At 33.1% G+C, this 27776-nt stretch overlaps 1 protein-coding gene across 1 annotated transcript; it reads left to right on the forward strand.

The window, feature by feature from the left end:
* Positions 1-13404: 13404 nt before the first annotated feature.
* On the forward strand, positions 13405-25698 carry LOC129233654 (integrator complex subunit 3-like; the record flags this gene model as incomplete). Its single annotated transcript, XM_054867627.1, has 6 exons — positions 13405-13413; positions 14981-15212; positions 16016-16095; positions 16192-16283; positions 17227-17321; positions 25579-25698. Coding segments are annotated over exons 1-6 (628 nt in total), but the record flags the coding sequence as incomplete, so codon positions are not given.
* Between the last annotated feature and the right edge of the window lie 2078 nt (positions 25699-27776).

Consider the following 27776-nt stretch of genomic DNA (forward strand, 5'->3'; position numbering starts at 1 on the left):
CGGGTCCACAGGGTGGTCGGAGTAACTCCACAGCGTCGTAGTCCCCATGTTTCTACTACTACGAGCTTTGTGGAGGGGTGTTTATTTACTTTTACAATCTAGCTACTTTTTTTTTTCTTTTTAATTTATTTTATTTATTTATTCAGTTTTTTTATTACACTTAGGTAAATATTTTTAGTTAATGAGCAATCACGAAATGCTAATTGTTTTCATTTGGCCGTTGAATGACGTTCTTGTGATTTTATTTTCTATGCGTATAATGCAAGCGTCCATGTGCCTAGGAATATAGATACTTATAAACAATCCTAATCATTTGATGCCATGAAATTATGGTTATGATAAAAAAGAAGGAACAAAAAACCGAACGATGAAAATGTACCAAGGGATGGTGTACTTAATTTTAAAAAAAAAATCATATGCTGAAGTGACGCTTATCAGTATTACTTCACTTTCATTATTTATTTAAGGTGTTTCAATAAAGATTTGAAAGAATGAAAAGAAGAAAAAAAAACAGCTTAAATCAGTTAATTTAGAAAAATAGTTTGTTATGAAAACAAGCTGCATTTTCAAGTGCATCTAAGAAGGATCTTTTTTAAAATAATGTGCTTTTTCTACATTAATGAAGTCGTCTTTGCTCTTGGGCAAAGCAGATTTCCCTAACCAGATTATTATGCCGTTTTCACTCCCATCAAACGGCGGGAAAATTTCGCATGCGTTTTCATTACGCGTATGTCCGAGGTTCGATCTGCTGATCTTAGAGCATTCTCTTTTATTAGTAGCAATTACACAATTTAGACCACGAAGCTTTTATCTCGTTTCATGTTACAGTCGATGTTTGGAATCATTTTTAAAGAAAAAGTTAAACTTATATTATCTGAGGAGAAATTAAAATTTTCTTTTCTTAAAAAAATTTCATTTAAACAATAAATCACTATAAGGAGCTAAGCAAATGTCTAGAATTATTAGTAACAGTTGACTTTTCAATAAAAAGAAAATATATCTTTTAACTAGGAAAAAAAATGATTCGGTAATTTAGCTATGAACATACAACTTTAAAAAAATAAGGGACATTTCCCCTTCGAATGGTAGTATAGAGGAAATAGCTTTTAAATTATCTCCATCCTTTACTTTAGGTTATATTTTGGGGGGAATATATTAAATTGATAGTATATGAGTAATAACAAAATAAAAAAAATCATGTGAATTTTAAGGTTTTTTTTTTTTTTTTTTTTTTTTTTTTTTTTTTTTTTTTTTTTTTTTTTTTTGTTCTGCTACTGTTTTTGCTTACTTTCCCAGTAAAAGTCAGAAAAAGAAGAAAAAAGCATGAAAGAAGGCTTAATGAATATTTTAAATATCGCGAAAAACAAAAAAAAAGTCAAATAAATAAAATAATTAAATAAATATCGAAAAATTAAAAATTAGAAAGTAAGGTATTGAGATATGGGAAATTGTCTGTCGGTCTGTCTGCCCCCCCCCCCCCTCCCCGTAATAACTTTTGAATGAATATTCCGATTCGAACAAGCTTTTTTTGTTCGAAAGATCTCGGCGAGGACACCTCATTCCCATATTTCACTTTTTGGTTTGAACTATTTTTTGTTCAATTTTGAACAGTTCAAAAAAACTTAACATTAGCGCCTACGGAGAAATTCAAAGCAATTCCGAACTGTGAGGCAAATTTGCTTCAAACAAACTTTGTAGCAAAAAGGCTTTTGATGAAAAACTTGTATATAACGTATCTTTTTGATTTGAACAATTTTCTGTTCAACTTTGAATTGTTCAAATCCCTTAACATTAGAACCCACGGGGAAACTGAAAGTGAACGTAGATTCCGCACTTGAAGGCGGATTTACTTCAAACGAATTTTGTTGGAAATAGCTCTTGACGACAAACTCCAGACTCCGACTAAGAGAAGTTAGGGGCACTTGACTCCGACTCCTGTTCCCGACAATTAATCGGACTCCGACTCCCCGACTTCGTCTCTGACTTCGTAGCTTTGGCAAAAATTTATGCAAGGAGGAAAAATGACTAACTTCGATTCTTGGATAGTCGACTCCGACTCATTTATCCCAAAATGAGATTGACTCCGACTCCGACGCCATGGTTATAACTGTGAAATAATTATTGTTAATATGACTTGTTTTTATTATCACGCTAAAGTTTTAGTTTAGGTAATCAGTTTTCCGCGGATAAACTCGAAGTCATTTATGTTTCTACATAAAGATATGCTTAGATGATTTTTTTCCTTTTTTGACAATGAAAATTATTTCTTTATGTTGACATTTTATTGTTGTTATTTATTTTGGTAAGTGCATTAATTCATTAAAAAAAAATATTTTTGGCAACAGGGACAAAAGAAACTATTTTTTATGATGTATTTATTTTCTTAAAACTTATTAATTTTTTTTTATTATTTTTTCGTTTTGAAAGCGGTTAAAGAATTTTTTTAATGGAAAAAAGCGTATTAGCTGCTTTGTTTAAAAGGTGCTGCTATTTTATTTGTTCGTTTAGTTATTTATTTTTACACATCTTATTTTTTAGATGTGTGAGGCATATTTTATTCCTAGAAATCAGCTTAAAATATTTAAAACATATGTTTGAAACAATTTGTGATTTTAGCTATTTTTGAGAATATTGATCAGGTTCTAGAAAGTAGTATGGGTATACGGGAAAGTAGGCTCGTTTAATTTTAGACGGAACTTCTTGTCATTATTGTAGTTGTTTTAAATTTTAGTAAAAGTCCAAATTTTTGTCGCCATGGTTACAAACCATTTGCGTTTATTAAAAAGTTAACAAAGCAGATTTGCTTTTTAAAAGGTAGGGTCAAATTACGGCCTCCGTGAGAGGGACCACTCTTAGGCGGTGGCGTCTATGCCCTCCACACACACACACGTCTAAACACATATATACACACGTCTATGCACGTCTACACGCAAGACCCAACGAGTAGGGTCCAATTGCAACTCGTCATTGCGAAAAGCATCATTTGAATTCTAAATATCAAATACAAATTTTATTTTAAACTGTAGGTATTTATTCCTTTCAAAACCAGATTAATACGTCTGTATACCTAACTACTCTGCTGGTTTTTCCGGGAAAATTCGTGAATTTTGAGCCTTTCTCTCTGTTGTTTATATGATGTAAGAAACTGGCATTGGATTGTACTTTGAAGGATAGTAAAAAAAATCCACATTTTTTCCCTTGACGGGTATTACTATCATTTACTGATTTTTTTTTGTTTTTCCACTAAATGTTAGCAGGTATGTATTAGTTCTCTTTTTGAAAGTACACACATTTCTTTCACGTCTGTTAACAAATTAAATTCGGAACACTATTCCTTGAATTTTTCTTGATAAATAAATTTCTATGCATTGTTAAAGCTAATATTTTTCGTTTCATTTCAATCCTTCAAAGACGTCAAAACAGACTCCCAACTGCGCCATCTACGGAAGCATTCTGAAGTTGACATAGAAATGAGTTTATGGCTGCATCTTCTAACTGGTAAGTTCCCTTCTGCCTACTTATTAATGTATGACATTTCCATCAAACTGTTATTAAAAAATTATACTATAATTTATAATTGCATTGTTTCCAAAAGCTTTACTTTATTTCCTCCTGGAATTTCGTACTTTTCATTTTGTAGCCCAAATGAATATAGGTTTACAAAAGCGCGTCAGTCACCCTAACAAAGTTTTGAAGTAACAATAGTTAATAACTGATTAAGTTGCAGATAAATGTGAATGTTAATTTTTTACGTCTCAATACTAAATGGCTCGTAAAACTGAAGTCAATCCACCCGGATTCGAGAGAGGATATGGTCGATCATTTTTATTTCTTTTGAAACCTCAATGCGGTGAGTTTGTTCCCCTTTTTTGGGTACTTTTCTGTTAACTTTAAAGAGTATACAAAACATTGTTTGCCAACTTCGGTTAAAACAGCAAGGTTTGAATTTTCATCACAAGGTTTAGTTTTGGCGCACTTCACCTAACCCCCTTCCCCTTTTGTCGCATCTCGAGTTATTTTTCATAAACGTAGCTTTATAAAAATGCGAAACGTCACGCTTCTTGTACCCTCTCACTTCCACGTTGTTACAAACTGTCACAATTTCACAAACCCCTCTCCCCCTCAAAGCTTGGCATTATTTGTGAACAGCCCCTAGCATTTCTTTTATCAAAACCAACGTGTCACAATCTCACACTAACAAGGGCTTGGTTTGTGTTTAGTGAACGCCTTTTAACTAAAATATGCTTTATTAATCGCAAAAATTGACAATATGATTGTCAAATAAACTTTTCTTTTGCAGATGTAAATATTCGTTTAATCTGCTGTTCGTTTTAGATGCTAATTCTGCATCTTCAAGGACAATGTGAATCTATAACAAAAGCCTATTTAAGCTCCGTGTCTTTCAATATTAAATCACTTAGTTTTTCTTATAAAAAAAACAGTTTTTACCAAATCTGCTCCAAAATTAGTAGATATGAGGCAGTGAGAAGTAAAGGGATGTAATTGGAGATATTCACGCTTTGAGTAAAACGCGTTTAAAGATGAGGTCTCAGGTAGGCTTTCATTGAAAAGTTTTTCTAAATCCTGCTGTACAACAGAACCAACCAAGGCTGCAAGCACTATCTCTTGTCCCAAGACAGAGGAGAGGGTCACCTACCTTTTGTACTGGTTATCTCCAAATTTCTAATTTTGCCACTTACACCCCTTTGCTTCTCACTACCATATACAGGTAGTTATCAAAATAATGGAAACACTTGTGAATAAAAGTGTCATTTTTGAATGTGCTTCGTGTGTAAAAAAGAATAAAACTAGATATATGAATTAAAAAGCGAACAATATCAGAAAAAAATGACCAGAAAACTCAATTACCATTTGGTTTCACCAGTGTGAGTGATTAGAGTCAGAAGGCACCTTTATCAACAGAACATTTATGACCAAGTAGCGATTCCCATCACACTTGTCACAGAGTGTTTCCATTATTTTGATAACTACCTGTATGCCCTTTGACGCTCGGGAATTCCCGTTTTCGTCCTACTATGGAGGGGAAAACCCCCGTTTGTGTGGGAGGGGGGCGTCTTAATATTCCAGTTTTCATCGGATCTATTCCAAATTTGGTACATTTGTATTTTGATGCTTGGGAATTCTCATGGGGTAGTTTTCGTCTCGGTGAGTGGGGCAAACCCCATAGGAGTTTTCCTTAGAAAAATCCAGTTTTGGTCGGATCTTTTCCAGATTCAGCCCAGATGTCCTTTGATGCTGGAGATCCACATAGGATAGTTTCCATAGTGTAGTATTCGTTACTCCATGTGAACTCCTGAGCATTAAATGATTTATGTGACAAATGAGGAAAAGATTTGACAAAAATCTGAATTTTTGTAAGGAAAGTTCCCCTAATGGGGGAGGGGTGTCCCCCATCGCGGGACGAATATTCCAATCTGCTTGAACTACATCGCAAAATTGCGATGCATCGCGATATGGAAATTCCTACATCGCCCAGTCTTACTGGAAATTTTTTCCTCCTACTTCCTCAGCAGATATTGGGTTTTGGAAGAATAAATAAGTCATATGCCACTTTTATGCCCGGTTACATCATTAATATATGCTCGGGGGAAAATTGCTGAGGATTTTCTTTTTCATTGCATCGCATGAAAAAAATTCCAAAGAAAAAAATATTTTTATCCAACTAATACCATAAATTTCAAAGAAAAAGTACAATAAAATGGATAGCTTAAAGTTTGTATATCTTTGTTCAAAAATTAGATACAGAAAATGAAATTAGATGATCTTAAGAAAAAGCTTACCTTTTTATTTTTCCAATCAGTTATTTGTTTTATGTTGCTGCTATGTAGAATGCTTGTTTGGCAAAATTTATGTTTAATACATTAACTTCATTATTGCATGCATTACATACTTCATACTTTGAAAAGAATCGTCTGCTGAAAATTAGAAGAATATTTGGAAACATAAATCGTAAAAATATGCAAATATGAAATAAATATGTTGGCAAATTTAGTACAGTGATTTTTAAATAATTATAAAATATACCTTTGCTTTCTACCGTTAAGTTTTTATTATTATTTCCAAACATGTGCAACATGAAATCAATGCATATGCATAACATACAAACACTTAGAACATTGTTATAATTATTGAAAAAGTCTTCGTCTGTCCCGATTCTGATCACCTCCGTGATGTTGGATCCTACCTAAAAAGATTATAAATAAAAGATTATAAAAATTATATATAATTAGTAAATGTGTAAGTCCATGGGTTTGCCCTCACGCACATTGATCTTTTTTCGATTTCGAGGAACGTTTTACGATTAAATGCAGCAGCTTATTTCTGAAATAAAACACTTTCAAACGATTTCTTTCAAAATCTTTTTTTTTTAGTTAAAAAGCTTGGATTATCTTGTGCCTTTAAAGAGCTTATAATTTTATTTCCACATTTTTCAAAATGCTTGATTATTTTGATGCTGATAGCTATTTTCCCAAGCAGATTGCAAGAATGAGTTATTTTTACAGCGAATGGGCAATTTTTTTTTTTTTTTATTTAGGTAGCAAGACAATTTCTATCAGCTGGTTTCTGAAATTATCTTTGTAATAGTGTTCTGCTTTTTAGTCTTGTTTAATGTAGACCGGGTTTTCATATTCTTTTGTTGACAATAGCTTGAGGTGGCAAATATGGTAATAAAATTAATACTGCATTTATTTTTGCAGAGTAGAAATAGTAGAAATAGAATAGAAATAGTAGACCATGAAACCAAACTCAATATCTATCACATCCACGCAATACCTTAGTTATTTGGATGATTCCATTTAACTTTTTGTAAAACTTTCCGCTTCTTTTGTGAACAATTATTTCTGCTACAACTGCTCTTTTCAAACTCTCTGATAAATGACAATCTCTTATATTAATGCTTAATTCTTGGGCATCTGTCGATTTGTAATTGCCCAAACAGTTTTCGTTGCAAAACTTATAGTAAAACTCGTATATCACAAAGAGATCGGGGTATTTCGCAACCAACAATCTATGCATTGACTTAACACTGAGACGAGAGATGAAATGATGACAAGTGTTCCCTGAATGGGGAGTTTCCTTTTCGGGAAGTATATCGATATGGTTCCTAATTTTTTCACAAATACCTGCTGAGAAAGCATTTTCTGAGACAGACTTGACACGTTTAATCACATGGGATCATTCCTGCTTGGACTAACTCGGTAATGCATCTGACTCTCTCGTCACTTATTCCGTGAAAACTGATGCGCTTCCTTGCAAACTTTAATTTTTCCCCCAGTTTTACTTCTAACATAATTCAGAAAATAGGAGGTACTACGCTTTGCATTATCATTTAAAGCTCTTCTTCTCTTAATAGGTTCCATTATCAACAGTCCTTGTAAGTAGATGTCCTGTTCATCTTTAGATTTGAACTGAAAGAATGAATCTAATATTTCTTTCCACTGTCATCAATTTTGTGAAGTGATCTTGCATCAACAGCCTTCTTCACTTTGGCAGGCATAGTTTTTCTTTCATAGTTGATCTAGTTTTTACACCCTCTACACTTTTTAATTACGTTGCGAGGGTATGAGTTTACCTTCATTTTTTTTACTTCTTTAACAAAAAAGAAAGTATTGTATTCGCAAAAAAAATTTCACTCATAAATCGACCTTAATTTTCATTTTACTCACCCCCGAATGAATATTGTGTTTTTTTTTTTTTCGACTCGACCACACGTGGATAGGTGCCTAAGAACGTATAGACACGCGAAATGTCCATAATGGCGATTCCCAAATTAATTACAACGAATTTTCTCGTGGCGTCTGTATGTACAAATGTATGTATTCAAGAACGGTAAGTCTTATAAAGTTGAAATTTGGTACGTAGATTCCTAGTGGGGTCTAGCTGTGCACCTCCCCTTTTGGTTGTATTTGGATGTTTCTAAAGGGGTCTTTTGCCCCTTTTTTGGGGGAACCCATTGTTAATTTCGATGTAAACTCAAGTGGTGTTATAATTTTGCGAACACTTGGCGATATATCGCCAATCTTTTGGTCGCCAAGTTTTGTCGCCAGCTTGGCGACAAATTCTGCGATTTTTTTATCTGCTTCAATTTGGCCACTGTTTGTTATATTTAGAGAGTAAACTATTGAATCACATTAACCCTTCAAGCGGCCGTGACGTAAAATTCCTTCACCCAGCAATGTATTGAAGAGCGGCCGTGTCGAAAAATTTGGCCTTGAATATTCTGCTTCGAGAACGGCTGCGGCGTAAAATTCTATGGAAGAATATTCATGGCGAAATTTTTCGACACGGCCGCTCTTCAATACATCGCTGGGTGAAGGAATTTTACGTCACGGCCGCTTGAAGGGTTAAAATTGCCAGTAATGGGGGAAATGACATTAAATTTTAGTAAAAGGAAGTCTTGTGATGCACACATCAGCTCGTTTTTTCCTTTTATTTTGAGTTTTCCACATCACTACCATCAGTTGCAATATAAGCGTCCATGGTTTTCGATAAATAAATTCATTACTAAACTACTGTACTAAACTACGAAAAAATTCCCAAGCAGATTGAATTCTTGAATATACATTTTGGCAATCTGCCAGCTCAAAGGCGTTGATTGCTTTCCTTTCATTAAGCAAACAAAAATCTACTTCTGCTATGATCGCGGAGCATCGTGCTAACCCTTGATTCGCATTTAGAACAGAAACGACGTAAGTTCAGGACTTAGCTCTTTCTGCAGTGACGAAAATTTTGGCTTCTAAATAAAGTGTGTTGTTGTACAACGGTTTGCTTCCCTTCTATGTACACTAGAATATTTCGCGACACAGAAAGATGGTAAAACCACAGCTAACTAGATTTTGAAAAAAATGCGAGTTATTCCCTTTCTGAAACAAAAGATTAATTTATGCTTTCCGTTTAACTACAGGCAATGTCCGTGTGCCTACGTTAGTTTCTGTCGTTTTTATTGTTTTGATTTTCCTCCGGTACCTTAAGATTTTTTTTTTCTTTTTTGCAAACATTAGAAGTAGGTAATGCGATGTGCTCTTACTTTCTATAGGACAGGTTTTACTTTGCAATCTCAGAGATGCTCTTTATAGCTATTAAGACATAAAAAACAATCTACCCGATAAAAGATATCATTACCTGCAAAACGCTTTTTGATTTTGAATTTTCACCTGATCGTAGCTATCTCAATTTTCAAACTATGAGGTCGTCTGTAATAAAGCTCTTTATCTCTCATTTGCAGGATTTGAGTAAATTTCCGTTCTTGGAAAAGGTGATTTTTTTTCCATGAATTAAATAAATTTTATCCCAAAGGAATGAGGATAATGAGATAGTCTCCATTTGGAGATTTCGTAACCGAACGGGAGTCTGTAGTAGAGAAAGTAATGAGGGAATTTAAAAAAAGGGATATATATATATATATATATATATATATATATATATATATATATATATATATATATATATATATATACACAGAATTCGATGGAAGCTGGAATCGATTAAATTTTGCTCCAATATTTTCATTGTGTTTCTTAAAGCTGAGGACATCTGATAATTGAACTACAGTGGCTCCCAAAAGTGTTCGTACACTTTGAAATTTTTTAGTAAAACCAAAATAACTCGAAACTGAATTCGAATATGAAGTCCAATTTTTTTTCACGTCATTCCTACGTCATTCTAAATACAACCCATTGGTTTTTTCAAAATAATGACGGATCTTGTTTTTGAAATGAGTCAGAAAACGAAGAGACAGAGAAATAACACGCCACAAAAGTCATCGTACACTCAAATATTTTCGAATAAATTCATGATTAAAGTTATCGTATGCCGTTTGATTAATATTTTTGCATTGTGTTGATCCTTATAAGTCATTTGGCTTTAATTCTTTGTTTATTTATTCCTTAATATTGTACTTATTACTGTAAAATGGCTGGTATTCGTAAAAAACCGCAAACACCATTTGAATTTTTTTCCCACAGTAGTGGTAAATTGGTTTGAAATGTCTCTAAATTAGTTATTTTATTTGTTTGAATAGTAAAGTGCTTGATAAAATGCTTTAAAGAAAGGAATCGGACCGAAAACAAGGTAAGAAAAGGGCAACCGGCAAAGTTGATAAAACGTGATCGGAGATTTAAAGTTAAAAAATTGATGAAAAATACACATTTGAGAGCTGAAAAAGTTTCTAAAGAGTTAAATTAAACATTTTACATTTATTTTCTTAAAATTGTTCGCCAAGTTCTCTGATTAGCTGGATTAAATGAGACCTCTTCCCGAAGAAATTTTCTTCATCTTGCGAAAAACAGAAAGCGTACGCTTTTCTTCGCAAAATCAATGATAAATAAGCTAAAAACGTTTTAGAATCACGTCTTACTTACAGATAAAAATTAATATCACATTTTTGATTAAATTGTTGTATAACTGTAAGTAAAAGAAAAAATTAGGAACTTAATCTTAAGAACTTATTTGGATCTGAGATAAAATTTCCAGCACTTATTGGTTTTTGATTTAAAAAGATTACGTTTTAATATTTTTTAAAAACTTTTCTTGTAGTTTTGTTACAAATTGATCGTAGATCTTATAATTAAATACCTATTCCGGAATATTAATTCTAACCAATGGATTGGGGCCTATTTCGTTGAAAGTCGTAGGTGTACGAAGACGTTTGGGAGCCACTGTATACGCTAATTGTAAATTGCATCATTAAACTAAATTTTTTTCAACTATATATTGAAGGGCTTAGGGCAAGAATGTGATACGTCACATGATGTGAATTTTCAGTAGGCCAATTTCAAACTAAAAAAAAATATTTATAGCATTTTTCCAAGGTTTTATACATTCTATATTTTGCAACATTAAAACAAGATACGTTTTTCTCCAAATGTCATAATTCATTGTATGTTTATTGCAGTATTAGTTATGAGAAACAAATTTTGATCGAAAAGTCACTCTTTGTGACCTGTCACATTTCTGCCCCGAGCCCTTCAATTGAACAAATAAATTAAACTGTTGTTATTTCTAGAGTTAAAATTGCTAATTTAATCATCAGGAGAGAGCAAAGAATTGTGGACTACGGACTTTTAAAACTTAATATTTGAAAATTATCTGCGTTTCAAATCTTCACTTGTTCCGAGACATCTAAAAGAACTCAGCAGTTCCAATTTTTGCAGGTTTAAAATTGTTCGCAAGTCTGTTCCTTTGGTCACAATGTTAGACAAGTAACAACACTATAACTATCAATTAAACAAAACTAACATTTATTAACATAAAAAAAATAGAATTTTAACCATAGGAAAGGTTCATGCTGGTATTTTAGGGCCGGCGGCTCCCTTCGTAAATCCATATCAATCAGTCTAAAATCCTAAAGCAATCTGAATCTGAACTGAGATTCTTTCAATTTAAACTTGGGTTTGGCGTAAAACTGGAGATAGATTTAATCGCCAAACGAAACTAAAAGGAAGATTCAACAACATCGATAAAAGCATTTTACAGCTCAGTTTTTTTTTTTTCCACAATGGACTTGCTCTCGATAAGCGTTGATGCTATGCACCAGCCAAGCTTTATTTGCGGAGACAAAAAAAAAAAAAAAAAACCCGAACTGATGTGTGCATCACATGACTTCCTTTTACACCAATTTCATGTTATTTCCCTATTATTGGCATTTTGAATGTGATTCAAGAGTTAACTTTCTAAATATCGCCACCAGTGGCCACATTGAAACCAGATTTTAAAAAAAAAATCGCCGAATTGGCGATAAAACCATTTGCACAATTGTTACAATTTGTGCATATTAAGCATATGAAAACAGGTTCACTTCTTTTTTTTTACATTAATTTACATCCCTGAAATTCAAGTTCACGGAGGTGAGAAGTCAGAATAACCACACTTAGTTTTAAAAGCAAAATCCATCTTCTTGTTTTTCGACAAAAATCTCACAACTTCATTTATGGCTGAAAATAAACAAGGGGGCTCCCTCGTATCATGCAAAATAAAATGTTACTGCCACGTGTTAATGAGCGTCGGCATTTTATGTTTAGGTAACGGAGGTGAGCATTTATTGTGTGACATAACTCCCTTTTCTACTAAAACGAACTAAAACACAATATTAAAAAATAAATATACTTAAAAAATTTAGTATTTGAGACACTTGTGAAAGGAATCTTTACTAATAATAAAGCTGAAAGTCTCGGTCTCTCTGGATCTCTCTCTATCAGGAGCTCCGTGACGCGCATAGCGCCTAGACCGTTTGACCGATTTTTATGAAATTTGGCACTAAATGAGTTGAGGGTGTGCACCTCGAAGCGATTTTTTGAAAATTCGATTTTGTTCTTTTTCTCTTCCTATTTTAAGAACATTTTACGAAGGAAATTATCGTAACGTGGACGAGTAAATAATCAAATTATCATAACGTGGAACCGTAACAAGGGTGAGCAAATTGGCGAGAAATTCGCCATCCATTATTTGTAAATATACAGGCGAACCGAATGACATTTAAATTTGCTACTATGGGCAAAGCCGTGCGGGTTCCTCTAGTAATAAGTATATACTTTTAATTAAACAAGTTATTAAGCAACATTAACAATCACACATGGAGTGTGGCATGCGACGGAAGTGAGAATTCACATGTTGTGAGCCAAAAATATACTAAAATAAAAATTATGATTAAAAAAATATTGACAGGTTTAAATAGATATATTTTTGATAAAACTAAACAGCATTGTTAAATGAATTATTCCTTCAAGTTTTTTCAGTAAAAAGCGTGTGACAGAAAAGTTACTTTTTGAAGAATGACCCAGACACTGATAGAGCCTATGGGGATTACTGCCGAGTCCACTGAATTGAATGTAGTAATTTGATGTTAATAATTATGAACGTATAAAATTGAAAATTTCAAAAGAAATACGGAAATTTTGCGCAATGCTATATCAGTGGTGCTCAACTTACGGGCCACGTCCGACCCGCGAAACTTATCCGTGTGGCCCGAGTTTTGAATAATGTTACGAATCGAAAAGCGCGGTTAATGACTATGTTGCAAATTTGGACCTAAATGTTTCGAAATTGGTTTCTGAAAAACATATGCATTTAAAAAAAGCGTAGTAATGATAAAACGGTTATTGGCTTTTACCTTTCTTCTCTTTCCTGTATTTTCCGATGTAATTAAGGAAATTCAGATGTTTCGAAATTTTGCATTCGTTCTGGCCTCCGAGAATCATTTTACTGAGGTGCGGGCCTGTAGAAGAAAAAAATTAGATACCACTGTGTGCTAAACCGCATGCAGGGTGATAAAAATAAGCCCATATTTTTAAACATTGCAAATCTCATGAGTATGCAAGTTAGATCCAAAGTTGCATATCTTAGAGTATATTTGCAGCTGTGTCTCAAAGTTCCTGCCTCGTGACCATGGTTGTGGTAATTAGTGAGATACTGGGAAAATGAATTTCTGCAAAACTTCTTTTTTACTTCCTTTTACAAAAAAGGAAGTATTGTATTCGAGAAAAAAATTTCACCCAAAGATGGGCCTTAATTTCCATTTTGCTTACCCTCAAATGGATGTTTTTTTTTTTTTTTTCAACCCAACCACAAGTGGATATGTGCCTAGGAACGTACAGACACCCGAAATATCCATTTTGACGATCCCCGAGTTAATTACAACGAGTTTTCTCGTAACGTCTGTATGTAAGTATGTGCATATGTATGTCGCATAACTCAAGAACGGACTGTCCTAGAAAGTTGAAATTTGCTAAGTAGACTCCTAGTGGGGTCTAGTTGTGCACCTTCTTTTTTGGTTGCAATCGCATGCTCCAAAGGGAGTCTTTTTGCCTTTTTGGGGGCCAATCATTGTTGATATCGATATAAACTCAAGTGGTGTTAAAATTTGGCGGACACTTGGCGATTTTTTGAGCAATCACGATTGCTTATTGCTTTCATTTCACCCTCCTTGTCGTTTGGTTCCTTTTTCAGCTTGGACCAGGTACACCAGCACCACCGGCCTCTGCAGGCGCGGCTCCGAGCTCTGCCTACTGGAATCCGTTTCTCCTGGTCGGTGGCGTCCATGTCCTACATACACGCGCGCTCATACACACGCCTACATGCATACACACAGGTAAAGGCACACACACACAAGCTTAAACTTGCACGCACGCGCGCCTACACATACACACACAACTATTTTTTTCACACTCAGTCTGAGGCACTACTGTATTTGTTTTTTTTTTTTTTTTACACATTGCATAGAGTTTTCATGCAAATTTAAATCACAGACGCGATTTTTTTTTTCTTCACATTTAAGGCAAGCAATTACCCAAACTTTTGAAAAAAGTCGAATTTAAAATTTTGAGAAAATAAGAGCCCAAGTGTTCGACTTTCTAAATCGACAATTGTTTTTTATTCTGGATATTCCGAGCAGCTTGTGAAATGAAGGCTTAAAAATATTTGAAAAAACAAAAGGTTCAAAATCAATAACTATGATTCAAGAACTAAGTTAGCTTTTTTTTACTATTAACAAATGCTTGAATTCATTGTATAAGATAGCTCTGTTCATCTGACTCTATTGGGTAATTTTTCGTTCACATAAAAACTAAATCGACTTGATGACATGATGTTGCACTAGCGACACATGAAAATTCCATTAGCACTCATCAGTGGTGAGCACTCCTGCTTTATCAGGGGTAAAACCGCTTCATTATTAACTTAAAACAAAGATTCTCAGGTCACTAAGGAACTAATCTTTCGAGAGTTTAAATAAAACATCTGATAAATCCGAAATTTCAGGAAACTGAAAAGGGCTCAACTTTAATCAGTTAGGATTTTTTAGGTTCCACTGTACTAATTTTCATTGAGTTGTATGATTTTTGGACGTAAATTGTACTATTGTTTAAGTTGCCAAGTTTGCAGCTCTGTGTTTGCTTTACATGAGTGTTAATTGAATGTTTGTTTGAAAATGAATAATTATTTTAACAATTTTCTCTCATTTCAGTACCTTTCTACACCTGAATGTCAAACCCTACACTGTAATCTCATTCGTTTCATCTGTGGTGTCATTCATCCATCAAATGAAGTCCTGTGTTCAGAAATCATTCCTCGTTGGGCAGTAATTGGCTGGTTACTGACCACTTGTACATCTAATGTTGCAGCTTCTAGTGCAAAATTGTCATTGTTTCACGACTGGCTGTTTTACGATCCTGAAAAAGACAGCATCATGAATATTGGTAAATTCTCAAGCTTTCTTTTCATGTGTAATTTTAAGCAACATAAGTTCTGAACCTCAGAGTTAGACAAACGTAACTTCAAAAATGGCAATTTTTAGGTTATCACCACACTGTTTGTAGAATCCAATTCCTCATTGAGCTGTTGCAACCTGGGCTGCGGAGTCGGAGGGAAAATGACCGATTCTGACAACTTTACTCCAAAATCAGTCCAACTGCACAAGCACTGGCAGAGTCGTAAACTTTGAGGGAAAATGACCGACTCTGACTCTTGGAAATTTAGTCCTTCAGCTCCCAACTTCTTTACTCCAAAATCAGTCCAACTGCACAAGCACTGGCAGAGTCCTGGACTTTGAGGGAAAATAGCCGATTCCGACTCTTGGAACTTTAGTCCTTCAGCTCCTGACAACTTTACTCCAAAATCAGTCCGATTCCAACTCCGCAGCCCTGGTTCCAACATATTTCTTTAAAAAAATCCTGTGTATTGATCTATCAGTGTCATGAGACTGCGAGTCCTAACTTTTTTATGCAGCAGACAAACGTTTTTGCACTCTCCAACCAAGTAGTGATAATGTGACTTATGCCTGTCTGGCTAGTTTTGCTTTTAAATTATGTAACAAGTTCTATTGTATTATTGAATGTGAAATCTTGTTGAAACCTTTTGCTTATCATCCATGGCAACTGGATATTTATTCATTGGTTAAATTAGCCTTTAATGTTAACCTGCATCATTCTATAAAATATATCAAATCAGTTAGAAGTATTTTGAACATTTTGTTTGTAATTACTGTTATTTATGTTTTCAGAACCTGCAATTCTTGTAATATATCATTCCGTGAGGTGGCATCCAGTTATCACAGCAACGCTTCTGGATTTTTTATGCAGGGTATGTAATCCTATTTTACCATAATATTTTCTTATTTTTAATAATGTGTTTGAGCATAAATGCTTTATTGAAAGTTTTTTTTTCCTTTTATTGTAGATAATGCCAAACTTTTGCTTAACTTTCAAAGCGCAAGTAAAACAAGGCATATACACATCCTTGTGTCAAATTTTAGAAAAATGGGTCTTACCGTAAGTTCTAAATTACAATCAATTCAATAAACTCCCACAATCTTGCATAATTATGTTTGTAAATTGACGCTTTTTTAAAGGTTTTTAATTTTATTGGCTTATTTTGTTCTTCTAGAATATAAATTTTTTTGGAGAATCTGAAATTATTTCAGAATGTTTAGTAGTTCGTTTCTTAAGCATTGCTTGATACTTTATTTTTGGTTTTTTATGGTTCGTCATCGTTAATTTTTATCAAACGTGATTTTTCCAGATTTAGACAAGATTCCGTATTTTCAGTTTCTGCAAAGTATATTCTATATATTCAATTTCTGCAAAGAGTGTATTCTATATTTTCAGTTTCACCTCATTTCTGCAAAACTGTAGTTTAAAAAGTTGTTTCCCTGTTAAAATGTATGATTGTTATCTGAATATTTTTTTCAAAACATGCAAATTTATGGAAATACTATTAATGCAACCAATGTATCGATTATTTTTAAGGAAGAAGCAAAGAAAAAATCCTTTTCCTTGCTGGACTTCACTTTTTTCTTGTTTCCATAGAATGGAATACTTTATTCTGTCTTCCATTTTTTGGTTGATCCGCTACTGAACAAACAGATTGTTGGTGCAATCAGCAGTTTCTTGTGCTGTGATTAGTCCAGTTCAAATCTGATCAATTGGGGAAGTGTTAAGATAAAGGGGTTAGAGAAAACTCTTAATAAAATGCATGAAAATTGTCATTGTTTTGCAACAGTCTTATTTCTGCAGATGGGTTCTGCCGGTTTTTGTGAACAAAATGAATCTGTTACAAAACTTTGAGGGGAAATATGGAAAATAGGGCTCATATAACTTATAACATTATTTGCAAAATCTGTCATGTGAATTTGTGGGAGTTAGTTTTATTGTAATTTTTTCTTCAAAGCTTGTATAAATGTGTATATTAATTTCTTTATTCTATGCCTTTTAGGTCCATATCAACATTTTTTGACAGTTCTAAGTTAGATGCAGAATTACAGATATTGCTTAGAGAAACATTTCCAGAATTTTGTTTCCTTACAGGAAGTAATTATTTCATTCATAAGTTTGCCATTGAAAATCTTTGAAATGATTTATTTTTAACTTTTTTTTTTGTTCCTGAGCGTATTATATGCAGTCAAATTTTTAAAATATGAGCCTATAGGTGCCTGCACGATGATGAAATGACTGCTTTTAGTTGTATTTTTGCCGTATATTGAGCAAAATATTGCATTGGGATTGCAATTTTATAATTGATCTCTTATCACGTTATAATCACAATCAATTTGCATGAGTAATAAAAATCTTTCTCTGAAAGCACTTACGTAATTAAGGGTGTCAAATTACATATGAGTGTGAAGGAGAGTGATTTTGCATCAAATATATGCTTGAGGCTGACATGTTAAATCCTATTTTAAATCTTAGTTAGATCTTGGTAGTATCATGTGTGAAATTAAATTAAAATTTATTTTCCCTTAATTGTGGCATGGAATTTTACTTATCCATTAGAAATAAAATCCTAATTGATCAGAATAGAAATAATTGATGAAAGGGGGAAAAATGAATCAATAAAGATTTTTGCAATTGGATTCGAAAATTGGATGGGGGGCTCTTTTCTCCTAACTCACCGTATGTGTTTATTTATTTATTTATTTTTTTTTTTTGATAAAAGTTCAATTAGTTGCTAAGCAAAATTAACCTTCTTTGTTTCTATCTTGATTTTATTTAATAATTATTACTTTGGTAACTTGTTGGCTACTAAGAGTAAATTAACTTTAAATGAACACATTCAGTCTTGTGATTTTTGTATGATTTTGTCTCAGGAACTTAATTTTCTTTTATTGTTTTTATTTTTATTATTTGCTATCATTGCTTATGTTTTTAAATTTGATTTATTTGCAATACATTTTATTTGCTAACAATTTTTCAGTTTTTGCATTCATTTTTTTTTTTTTTGTGGGACTTCCAGAATCTCGTAAATTTCATAAAAGCCATTTGTAATAATTTTTTAAGCCTAATGAATCGTGAAGCTTTAAAAATTAATATTTTTAATCACATATGCAGTTTTTTTTAAAATTATTTGAACACTAGGACATAGTTACTACTGTTAGGGGTGCAGTACAATATTACCATGGACAGGTGAAGGGCAGTAACTACAAAATTTTCGGTTTTCTTTTTATTTATTTTTTGCATATTTTATCATCTATTGTACATTAGCTTTATTGTTCAGTGAATCCTCTCTGAGCTGCCATCCTTGCATAGCGATCACTCCTGTTGGTGGCCTGTTTTGCACACAGGAAATTTTTGGCCTATTTGCACAATGTTAACTCAATTCTTCAGAGCGGCAGGGCAATCGTTAGTCTGGGCTTCAAAATATATGGGCGATTACTCTTCCATTTCGGTTTTTTATTTTATTAACTGTTAGCTTTTCGTTAAGAGAATGACCAGGTGTTTTCTATGTTTAGGTTTTTGTAACGTAAGGGAGGAGAGGTGGACATTTTGAGATAAGGTTTGCGTAGGTGTAAACTATCGATTCCCTTATTGGACTGTTATAGAAATCTATGAGAATCGATATTTTTTTTTTATTTTTGAAGTAAAAATTCATGGCCATTTTCATTCTAGTGTATGGCAAAGCAAGTTAGTTTGAGCCGTATCAGCTGATGACTCAATTCAGGATTTGTTTTTGCACGTTAAAGACAAACTTGAAAAAAAAAATTGGTTTCTATAAAGCTGGAAAGTTGTGAGCAAACACAAATTGAATCATTTTTTTTCCTAAATAGTAGAAATAATGAAATCAAGCATTTTTTTTTCTTCGTTTAGTTAAAAAACAATTTTTGAGTGTGGAATTGTATCGTTAGAAGTACAGTTGGAATTTAATGATCAAACCCCATAAGAGCGACTACCCTCTCTGATAATTTAAACATTTCCTTATTGTTAGATTTAAATCCAAAACTCCTTTCTTCAAATGATCTCGGAACTCATTTCTGAAGTTACTGCCGTTTACCTGCCCATGGTGGAATAGACTGGTTTCAAGTGCGTTGTTGTCCTTTATTCTTAATAGTGCACTCTTTTATGACAAATGTAGCATTCAAATAGAATAGATTCTTAGTGGGTGGATTAAGTTTTTGTTTCTGCTATTCATTCTTAAGCATCAGTCCAATTGCTGTAATATAATACTAATTAGTTAGGAGCTATGCAATAAATGCTTCGCATTGGTGGGCCATAGATTGTGCATCTCTATTTTGAATACAGTCGATTCCGGTTAACAGTGTTGATCTGGTTAACAGTCGATTCCAGACCACATTGAGACAGGATCATTTTTGTCCTAATAACCGGTTCATCCGATTAAGCGAATAGGATCTGTGTAGCTTGACCAAACATGCTATACACAAAACATTTAAATGCTGTTATGATTATTGTGGGCCCCACATGTATGGTGAGCATATAAAGAAGCAAATTCTGCTTACGAAATTTTTTCAGCTAAAAATAAATTTAAAAAAGGCAAAGAATCTTTATACTCATTCAACAACACATTCTTTCCAGTCAGTGCGATTCAATTCAATTACCAGAAGTAACTATAAATGTGAGAGTAAAAAATAAGTGCTAAACAGTTCTAACAGGCCATTAAAAATTTTAGTGAGATTAAAATTAAAGCATTTTTTTTTCTTTGGAAAAAAATTACACGTTTTTGAAAGTGCTAACTGAAGGAAAGAAATTTGAAATTTCAATGATTTTTTTATATAATCTGCTGGTACTGTTGATATTGCTGGGTTTAATTGAAAGTTACATGGAACCAATATTATCTTTTACTGCACTATCAAATTCGTTGACCACTTAAAACTCGCTTCAAGCAATCAATCTCTAGATTTTTTTGTTCTCATGTTCCTTGGTCCAATTAAGCGAAGTTTTGGGCCCCATAAGTGAATAATATTAGGCTTGTGTAATTAATGGGATTTGTTTTGGTTCTTTGGTTCAATTAACCGGTGGTCCTATTATGCGGATTCCACTGTATTTAGTTTTCTGACTTCAGCATTATTACAGCATGCTGTTGTGTGCATTTTTTCTTTATACAGAATTAATTTGATAATTTATTCGATGTGCATTTAAAATGTATGGTTTACAAAAACATACGTGTACAGAATCAAGTGAACTTTTTTTCTATCTGTTGGTCGCTGGTAGTGGACTGTATAACTTATTTGAGAAATAGCTGAGGCTGACACAATTGTAGTTTTGCTTGGTTTTATTGAAGAACCATTATATTGTGTACATCATGCCGCCGCAGTCTTACAGTTTCTGGCGCTCGTCCCAGAGACCGCAGTATAAAACTGCAATCCCAGAAGCGTTGCCACAGGAAAAGTATAAATGTATAAATTTGCAAATGCACAGTAAAATACATACTCCCGGCGTTGAAATTGATAGATTTCAAAAATATTCACCAATAAAATTATCAGTAAAATACCATAAAATGCACAGAAGTAAATTGAACAGATATAAAACTTAATTACAATTAAAACATGTAAACATTAAAATAGATATAGTTAATTAAAGTCATCCACTTTACACTGGAACAGGTAAAATTGCTAACTTAGTTATGGGACGTCTGAATGTACCACCCTCAGTCTTTACCAAACAGACTCGAATGCATTTATCCCGGCCTTCGAAAACCTTTATTACACGTCCTAAGCTCCACGAATTTACAGGCATATTATCTTCTTTTATCAAAACCACTGCCCCAATGGCAATGTTTTCCTTCAAAAAACACCATTTTGACCTTTGTTGTAAATGGCATAAATAGTCTCTCGACCAATTTTTCCATACTTGCTGAATTATTTTTGTTGTTTGCTGCCATCGTTTTAATCTGTTATCAGACAAATTTAACAACTCTGGCTCTACCACTGTGAACATTGTTCTGCCAATTAAAAAATGTGCCGGAGTCAAAACCTCTCTTTCTTCTGCATCACTCGGAAGTGGCATTAAAGGCCTCGAATTTAAAATCCCTTCGATTTGATTTGAGATTGTTAAAAATTCTTCGTAAGTAAAAATCAATTTGCCCATTGCGCGTTTTAAATGAAATTTAAATGATTTGACACCACTTTCCCAAATGCCTCCAAAATGAGGAGATTTGGGTGGGATAAACCTCCATTTTATTCTTTCAATAGAAAGAAATTTTGATAAAATCTCATCTGGTTGACTCACTAACTTATGCAAGCGGTCGAGCTCTTTGTGAGCACCGATATATGTTTTTGCGTTATCACTGAATAAAACAGCACATTTTCCACGACGGGATATAAACCTTTTCAATGATGCAATAAATGAATCAGACGTCAAATCCGACACAATTTCAAAATGAACAGCACGGGTTGATAAACATACAAATATTGCAATAAAGATTTTTTGTAATGCTCCTTTACGTTGATTTTTATTTTTAATATAAAATGGACCTGCGAAGTCAGTGCCAGTATTCAAAAAGGGAAATGTTTGTTGGCAGCGTTCAGGTGGAAGGTCTCCCATTTTCTGTTCTAAAAATCGTGGTTTGTATTTTGAACAAATCACACACTCATGTACAATTTTCCGGGCGAGATCTCTTCCATGAATTATCCAAAATTTTAATCTAGATGCATGCAATTGTGCTTGCGCACCTAGATGGGAAATTCTAACGTGTAAATCTAATAAAATAAGCCTTGATAAATTATGATGTTTAGGCATTGCTATTGGATGCTTCGCATCAAAGGATAATTCGGAATTTGATAAACGACCTCCAAGTCTTTTGATATTTAAATCTTTATCATGAAAAGGTAACAATTTTAATTTACCTGAGATTTTAACCGGGTTTCCCGATTTTAGCTGCTGAAATTCATTACTAAGACAGTCATGCTGGACAAACGATAAAAGTTTCAATTCACTGGCAGTGACCTCATCTGCAGTAAAAGGTTCAACCTTCTTCATTTCATTCTTGCAGTTATAATTGAACTTAAGAATATAACTAAATACATTAATTAATTTTCGATAATTATTACTCAAATTCAGGAAATTTACCAACAAATCATTTTCTGTAGCAGTTAAGACAGTCTCATGAGTATCCTTCACTTCACTGTAATATAAAACTTGATTAAGATCGTTTAGTTCAAATAAATGTCCATGTGATTGAGGTTGTTTTAAAATTTCTGGTCCTTCCCACCTCTCCTGATTTGACAAGAGAACACTTGCATCTTGTCCACGGGAGATAATATCCGCTATATTATCTTTAGAAGAGGTATGTTGATACTGGTAATTTCGATCCATAGGTTGACTTACCTTGATGCCATTGGATACAAACGGCTTCAACTTCTCGGGAGGGGTTTTAATCCAGGTGAGAACAATGGTCGAGCCACTATACAGGTGAATATGGTCCATTAGCAACTGCAACACAGGTACAATCTTGGATGTAAGTCGCGCTAATAGAAGGAACGCTGACAACTCCAAACGAGAAATTGTTGAGGTCTCTAGAGGAGCTACAGCTAATTTACTGCACAAGAGACTCGTATTTGCGCATCCAAACGCATCTATCGAATTCAAGTAGACGACTGTTCTAAAGGCTTGTTTTGAAGCAACAGCGAATCCGCGTAGCTGAATAGTAATTGCGATAGAAAGATGACTGTACCTTGGAATTAGCACTTGATTTATAACTGAATGTTGTTTCAAAAAACTCCACCACTCCTTAGGGGGATAAGGATCCGACCAGTTGAGTAACAACACCCAAAGTCTCTGATGGAACATTTTATCCTTCGAAATGAATGGTTGTATTGGACCCTGGGGTTCGAAAATTCTAGAAATCGCAAAAGGAACTTCACCTTTCGTGTAATTTTACTTGAGATTCACAGTCACCTTAAATGTAAAATAATCCGAACTTGAACGCAACATTTCCAATGTCTTTCCAGTCATTTCTTGAGGTGTAAACGAATGTTCACAGTTTGTGTGTAGTAAGTCGGGATGATTAGACATCGATTTATTGAGTTCCATTTCTTCTTTATGCAAAACTTGAATGAGATCAGACTGTTGGAACTTTGCCTGATCCAAAATTTCCGAACCTGACAGAACGTCATTGACACAAACGTCCCCGCGTGCAACTTCACATGCATCGGGAAAATCTTGATGTCCTTCATCTATCAAAGTCCCTCGAGTACGAGTGGCAAGAAATGGCGAATATCTCTCTGCGACATCTCTGGAGCTTTTCAAATTGCTTAATGACCTACTCTTTTCCTCTATTGGAAGTTTTACTATATCTCTACCAGAATCATCGCGTTTAGCCGTTTTACTGAAATATTCCTCGCTATACAACTCTTTAATAGAAACATTCTGATTTACCCCACTATTTTCAGGTTTCTGACCTTGAAGCACACTGACGAGTGACGCTTCTTGTTTGTACGAAAATTCTTTTATCGCGGAAAACGAATTGTTAACATTTACATCTGAAGGTACTGAATTACTGTCATTTTTGTCCTTTTCATAATGTAGCAATGTATTATGCCTTTTAAAGCATACCGAGCATTTGAATGTTGAACGACACTCACACTTGTGTTGCCTTAAGCAATTTCTACACAATTTGTGATTCTTTACAAATTCTAAGCGCTGAGAAATATTTAAATTGTTGAATTGGTTACACTTAAATAAAGAATGTTGTTCATTACACATAAAGCAAAGTTTAATGTTCTTATCGGCATTAATAAATAAATTTCTGGGTTTTGACATAGGATTTTGAAACCCTTTTACATTTTTGTTAGAAATACTCGTATTTAATTGATCAAGCACATTAGATCTGTTATCTATAAATTGTAATAATTCATGTAATGACGGAATTTCTTTAGTAGCTACAGATAATTCGTATGCCTTTCTAGAATCTTTGTCTAGCTTTTGAAGAACAATGTTCGTTATTATCGCATTTGAAAGATCATTACATTCTAAATTAAGAGGCTTAAAAGCGCTTAAATTCTTTTTAACTTTATCAGATAAATTTCTCAATAATTTTGAGTTTTCGAAATTTATTTTTTCTAATCCTAATATTTAATGAATATGGAGATCCACTATTGTACGTTTATTTTCGTACCTAGCCTCTAATGCACTAAACAAGGATTTAAACGTGTCCTCACTAGTTTCTAACATTTTTGCTTCACCTTGTAAGGCAGCTTTTAAATAGAATAATTTTTGAGTTTCTGAAATGTTTTCATTAGCAGAAATCATGGATTGAAACTGACCCTTAAAGTTAGCAAATTCTTCAATTCTACCTCTAAATTTAGGTAACGGGATAGTAGGCAATTTGGCAGCCAAATCAAACTTTAATGAATTGTTAGCGTTAAAGTCTTCAGTTTTAGACTTATCCGTTTTATCAGTAAACCCAGTAAGGAAATATTTAATGTTTACCTCCAGAGTGTCGCAGATAGAGTCCAATTCCATGAAGACTTCATCACACTCGAATTCTTCTTTTTCATCCAACTTTAACTCACCGTATAACTCGAAGAGCCTTTTCAATTCTTGTTTTAATTCCAAGATATCACGTAATTTACTTTCGCATTCAACTTTAGTCTTCTCACACAATTCTTTATCTTTCTCATCAAATTTAGTTATAATCGTGAGTTTTGCTTTTACGCGTCCCCTTAATCTGTTCAACTCAGCTTTATTATATGTTTTAGCCATATTATTATCCGGCTGCTGGACCATATGTTGGTCGCTGGTAGTGGACTGTAAAACTTATTTTTGAGAAATAGCTGAGGCTGACACAATTGTAGTTTTGCTTGGTTTTATTGAAGAACCATTATATTGTGTACATCATGCCGCCGCAGTCTTACAGTTTCTGGCGCTCGTCCCAGAGACCGCAGTATAAAACTGCAATCCCAGAAGCGTTGCCACAGGAAAAGTATAAATGTATAAATTTGCAAATGCACAGTAAAATACACTATCTTTCATTCAATTTTTTTGTGGCTAAGTTTTAAAAATATTTGTTGATTCATCTCACATTTTGTTTTAAAGTTGTGTTTAAATTTTTGCTTGAAATCAAAGTATGCATGAATGTATATGAATCTACTCTAAATTTCATAATAACAAATGCTCTAGTTAACGTATGTTCTTTTGCAATTTTGGAGAAAAAAAAGAAGATAGCTATTTCGCTCTAAAATACTCTCTCCTCCATTGAAAAAAAAAAAGAAATAATAATTTTAATAATAATAAAAAAAACTGGATCATCTAACTTCAGAAAATTTGAAAGAATTAAATATTAATTAAAACAATTAATTGTTGTAATTAGTTCCATTAACTTAATGCTTATTTTCAGTTAAAATAGACAAGACTCTTAGAGATTCTTCTGAACTAATGATAAAAACAAATCACACATCTGTTGTTAATAATACCGAACATGAAGCTCAGTTCAGCGAAGATGATGACATTCCTTTAGGTACAGTGGCTCCCAAAAGTGAAAGAAATTTTGTAGCAAAAGAAACTCAAACCCAAACCCAAAAGAAATTTTCAAACCCAAAAGAAATTTTGTAGCAAAACCAAAATTACGCAAAACTGAATTCGAATTTGAAGTCCAATTTTTTTTCACACCATTCCTATGCCATTCTGAATGAAACTCAGTAGTTTTTTTCAAAATATTGCCACATTTTATTTTTGAAATTTGTCGAAAAACGAAGAGACAGAGAAATATTGCGCCACAAAAGTCATCGTACACTGAAATATTTTCGAATAAATTCATAATTAAAATTATCATATGTAGTTTTTTTATTATTTTTGCATTGTAATGCCACTGTAAAGTCATTTGCCTTTAATTTTTTGTTTATTTATTCCCTAATATTCTGCTTATTTTTAAATGGCAGGTATACGTAGAAAACAACAAATACGATTCGAAATTTGATTTTTTTTCCCCTCACAGTAGCTGTAAATTGGTCTGAAGTGTATCTAAATTGGTTGATTTATATCATTCTATATTGCAGTGCTTGATAAAATGCTTTAAAGAGAAGAATCGGATCGAAAACAAGGCAAGAAAAGGTCAACTGGCAAAGTTAACAATGCGCGATCGGAGGTTTACAGTTAAAAAAATTATTAAAAATACGCATTTCAGAGCTGAAAAAGTTTCTGCAGAATTGAATGAAACATTTTACGTTTAATTTTAACCTAAAATTTTTCGCCAAGTTCTCTGATTAGCTGGATTAAATGGGACCTATTCCCGCAGAAATATTCTTGTTCGTGCGAAAAACAGCAAGCTTACGCTTTCCGTCGTAAAATCAATGATGAATAAGCTCAAAACGTTTTGAACAACGTCTTACTTATAGATGAAAATAAATTCAACATTTTGGGTTTAATTGTTGTATAATTGTAAATGGAAGAAAAAAATGAGGAATTGAAGCTTAAGAACTTGGATCAGGACGGTGAAGGTGTTCTTATGTGAGGGTGCATCTCAGCATCAGGACTTGGAAATTTTGAATTTTTTGATGAAATAATGAATCATGCTGTTCATTTAAATATTTTTAAAAACAATTTAAAACTATAAGCCCAAAATTTGGTATTCGGAAACAACTTTTTTTTTAAATCAAGATAACGATAAGAAGCACACGTTTGCGTTTGGTGCCTCAAAATTTGTCCTTATAAGCTCAGAAATATCTCCTCAATCGCCAGATTTGAACTTAATGGAACTTAATTTGGAGATATCTGATGGCTAGATTACGAAAATACACCATTGAAACGAAAATCGAACTAGAAACAGTAAGACTCGAAGTGCGGCTGAACACTTACTCTGAAATTGCACAAAAAAAAGAAAAAACAATGAAATCTAATCCCAAGCGTTTAAAAGGTGTTGTTCCTACTGCATGATATTCTATTAAATAATAACTTAGTAAAAAGTTAGATTATTTACTAATTTTTTTGACATTTTTTCAAAGTGTACGAAGACTTTTGTGAGATAAAATTTCCGGCACTTTTTGGTTTTTGATTTTTTAAAAATTAAGTTTTATTGTTTTATTAAAAATTTTCATGTAGTTTTGTTAAAAACAGATCATAGATCTTATAATAAAATACCTATTCCGAAATATTAGGTCTAACCAATGGATAAGGGCCTATTTCATTGAAAGTCGTAGGTGTACGAAGACTTTTGGGAGCCACTGTATATATTCTCTTTTTATTTTTATTTATTTATTTTATTTGGGTTTTAGGCCTTGAGTTTTTTAATTTTAAAATTTATTTTGAAAAATTGTGGCAAATTTGTTTGTTTGATACTTTTGGATTTAATTATTTTTTCATTTTCTCTTTTAGTTCCTTTTTTGTGTATTTTTTGATTTGGAGTTTGTAGTTTTTCTTTTTTTAAATGAATTTTGAGTGTTTTTATTTTATTTTTTCATTTGTACTCTTTTGTAAATTTTTGTTTAATTTATACCGTAGCTGATTGCAACCTTTTTTGTTTGATACACAATGAATGTGTGATCTGTTACTTTTTTAAAATAATCAGTTAGGAACAAAAGAAATAAATAATTTTCCTTG

Source organism: Uloborus diversus, unplaced genomic scaffold (assembly GCF_026930045.1).
Source record: "Uloborus diversus isolate 005 unplaced genomic scaffold, Udiv.v.3.1 scaffold_588, whole genome shotgun sequence".
Lineage (NCBI taxonomy): Eukaryota > Metazoa > Arthropoda > Arachnida > Araneae > Uloboridae > Uloborus > Uloborus diversus.